General features: G+C 44.3%; 1 protein-coding gene across 4 annotated transcripts in view; it reads left to right on the plus strand.

Annotated features, from left to right (window-relative positions):
* The window catches only part of NR4A2 (nuclear receptor subfamily 4 group A member 2), a 12,316-nt gene extending 9,871 nt beyond the window's left edge, over nt 1-2,445 (plus strand). For all 4 annotated transcript variants that reach the window (XM_019522389.1, XM_019522388.1, XM_019522390.1 and 1 more), the window contains 3 exons: nt 223-425; nt 657-835; nt 932-2,445. In XM_019522389.1, the coding sequence (XP_019377934.1) occupies nt 223-425; nt 657-835; nt 932-1,188 (639 nt within the window). In that variant the 3' untranslated portion in view covers nt 1,189-2,445. The remainder of the gene's footprint in view (nt 1-222; nt 426-656; nt 836-931) is intronic.
* Nucleotides 2,446-2,659: the final 214 nt, after the last annotated feature.

A 2,659-nucleotide genomic window follows, 5' to 3' on the forward strand; every position in this document is an offset into this window, starting at 1 on the left:
GCTCGCGTCTGCACGGAGATGCCCATTTCCATATTGAAAGCGGCGACCTCCTCGCACCCCCCTAATTGAATTAATTGCCCCGGAACATCTCATTTCCTCAGTGGTCAGAGAGAGGTTTAATTGTTATAAAAGCCTGGCTCCCTACTAGAACCGGGGGTGGCAATTTCACGGGTTATATATTTTAGAGAACCTCATTAAGTGCTTTTTCAAATGCAATCCCAGTTCCAGGCTAACCCCGACTACCAGATGGGCGGCGACGACACGCAGCACATCCAGCAGTTCTACGATCTCTTGACCGGCTCCATGGAGATCATCCGGGGCTGGGCGGAGAAGATCCCCGGCTTCCCCGAGCTCCCCAAGACGGACCAGGACCTGCTCTTCGAGTCCGCCTTCCTGGAGCTCTTCGTGCTGCGCCTGGCCTACAGGTACCGGCCTCCGCTGGGGCTCCTCGGGGCCGCCAGGAAATCGCAGCCTTTCAAGGTCCGCTGGGCTGCGTTTTATTAACTCCTCGGTAATTAGGTGCCCCTTAAATCCTTCATTTATTGCTCTTCAAGTAATGAGTTGTTTAGCTTGGCTCTTCCTCCCCCCCCCCACCGCCGCTCGCTCGCTCGCTTTCCCCGGGTTTTCTCTCACGTTGCCGGCTCTTCGCCTCGCAGGTCCAACCCGGTGGAGGGCAAGCTCATCTTCTGCAACGGGGTGGTGCTGCACAGGCTGCAGTGTGTCCGCGGCTTCGGGGAGTGGATCGATTCCATCGTGGAGTTCTCCTCCAACCTGCAGAACATGAACATCGACATCTCCGCCTTCTCCTGCATCGCGGCCCTGGCCATGGTCACAGGTCAGTGCCGAGCTCCCTTCCTCCGCCTAGCATTGCTTGCACTTGCCCCGTCCCTGCTGCCAGACCTGTAACGTCCCGCTTCCTTGTCTTTTGCAGAGAGGCATGGGCTCAAGGAACCCAAGAGGGTGGAAGAACTTCAGAACAAGATTGTAAATTGTCTCAAAGACCATGTGACTTTCAATAACGGGGGCTTGAATCGCCCCAATTATTTGTCCAAACTTTTGGGGAAGCTCCCTGAACTCCGCACTCTTTGCACACAGGGGCTGCAACGCATTTTCTACCTGAAACTGGAAGATTTGGTGCCACCTCCAGCAATAATCGACAAACTTTTTCTGGACACTTTACCTTTTTAAGACTTTTCCCATGCACTTAAATTGAACTTGAAAGAAACTCCACCTGTCTGAAGGGGAACTCCCCTGTGCACAAAGCAGCGCCTTTGGGTGCCAGATTCCCATCAAACAAAACAGTGTTGCTAACCTCCTGCAGGCAGAGCGTGACTGGGCATTTTGGCTCTGGGGCGTCATGGATTCAGATCATGGACTACACAAATACCATGGTATAAACTTTTTATTATCGGTTAAAAAAGAATTTATTAATAAGGACTTCTGAGTAAAAAGACCAACTTATCTGGCAACGCCGGGTGCGCAGCTACGACTCATATGATAAAGTATTAAGGTGACCCACACATCTCACCCTCCTAAAGACTAAAAGTTTTCTGCTGTAAAAGAAAGCTGTAATATATACTAAAAGTAAATGTTGCGTGGGTGGCATGAAATTCAAGAAGGCAAAGGCTTGTAAATTTATCAAATGCAGTTTGGCTTTTTTTTAAAGAAAATATTCTGTGCCTATTTATGAAGAAATATTAAAACCGATTCTAAAAAACCCCCCAAGATAAACGAGTTTGCAAAAAAGGAAAATAAAAAGAGAAATAGCTAACTCCATACAAAGGGAAAGCAAGCATGATGATTCTAGGATGACAATGTTATAGGCACTTGCTATTTCAGTAATGTCTATATTCTATAAATAGTATTTCAGACACTATGTAGTCTGTTAGATTTTATAAAGATTGGTAGTTATCTAAGCTTCAAACATTTTCTCAATTGTAAAATAGGTGGGCACAAGTATTACAGAACCGAGCTCCTTGGCAAAGGGACACATAGTGTTTGTAAACACCGTCCGACATTCCTTGTTTGTAAGTGTTGTATGTACTGTTGATGTTGATTAAAAAAAAAGTTTATATCTTGATTATTTTGTTGTCTAAAGCTAAACAAATCTTGCATGCAGCAGCTTATGACTGTTTCCAGAGTGCTTATAATATACATAACTCCCTGGAAATTACTGAGCACTTTGAATTTTTGTTTGGTTTTGTTTTGTTTTTTATGTCTAAAATTGTCGGTTAATATATTATTTTATGTTCGAGTAATATTTTTAATATTGCCATATCCTGTAGTATTTTTCTTTGTATATTTCCAGTACGGCACATTATACAAGTCACTGCCTTTTTTTCTATGGTGTATGACAGTTAGAGACGCTGAATTTTTTTTTCCTGATAACTCTTTCTTTAAGAAAGACAATTTTAATGTTTACAACAATAAAACCATGTAAACGAATAGAATTTCGTCTTCTTTCTGTCGAAGCGAGAAGCACCAACACCACAATCCATTGCAGAAAAAGGAAAGAGGCTTTGACAGAATAGTAATAAAAAGTGGAAAGGAGGATGGATGGGGCTCTTTCCCTTAAGTAATTTGGGAAACTGAACTTGCAAACTCCCCAGGAAGAGGAAGCGGAAAGCCTAGGATGAAAAGGTTGGTGTTTTCCTCGATT

The sequence above is a fragment of the Gavialis gangeticus genome, unplaced genomic scaffold (genome assembly GCF_001723915.1).
Source record: "Gavialis gangeticus isolate Ggan-Ray unplaced genomic scaffold, GavGan_comp1, whole genome shotgun sequence".
Lineage (NCBI taxonomy): Eukaryota > Metazoa > Chordata > Crocodylia > Gavialidae > Gavialis > Gavialis gangeticus.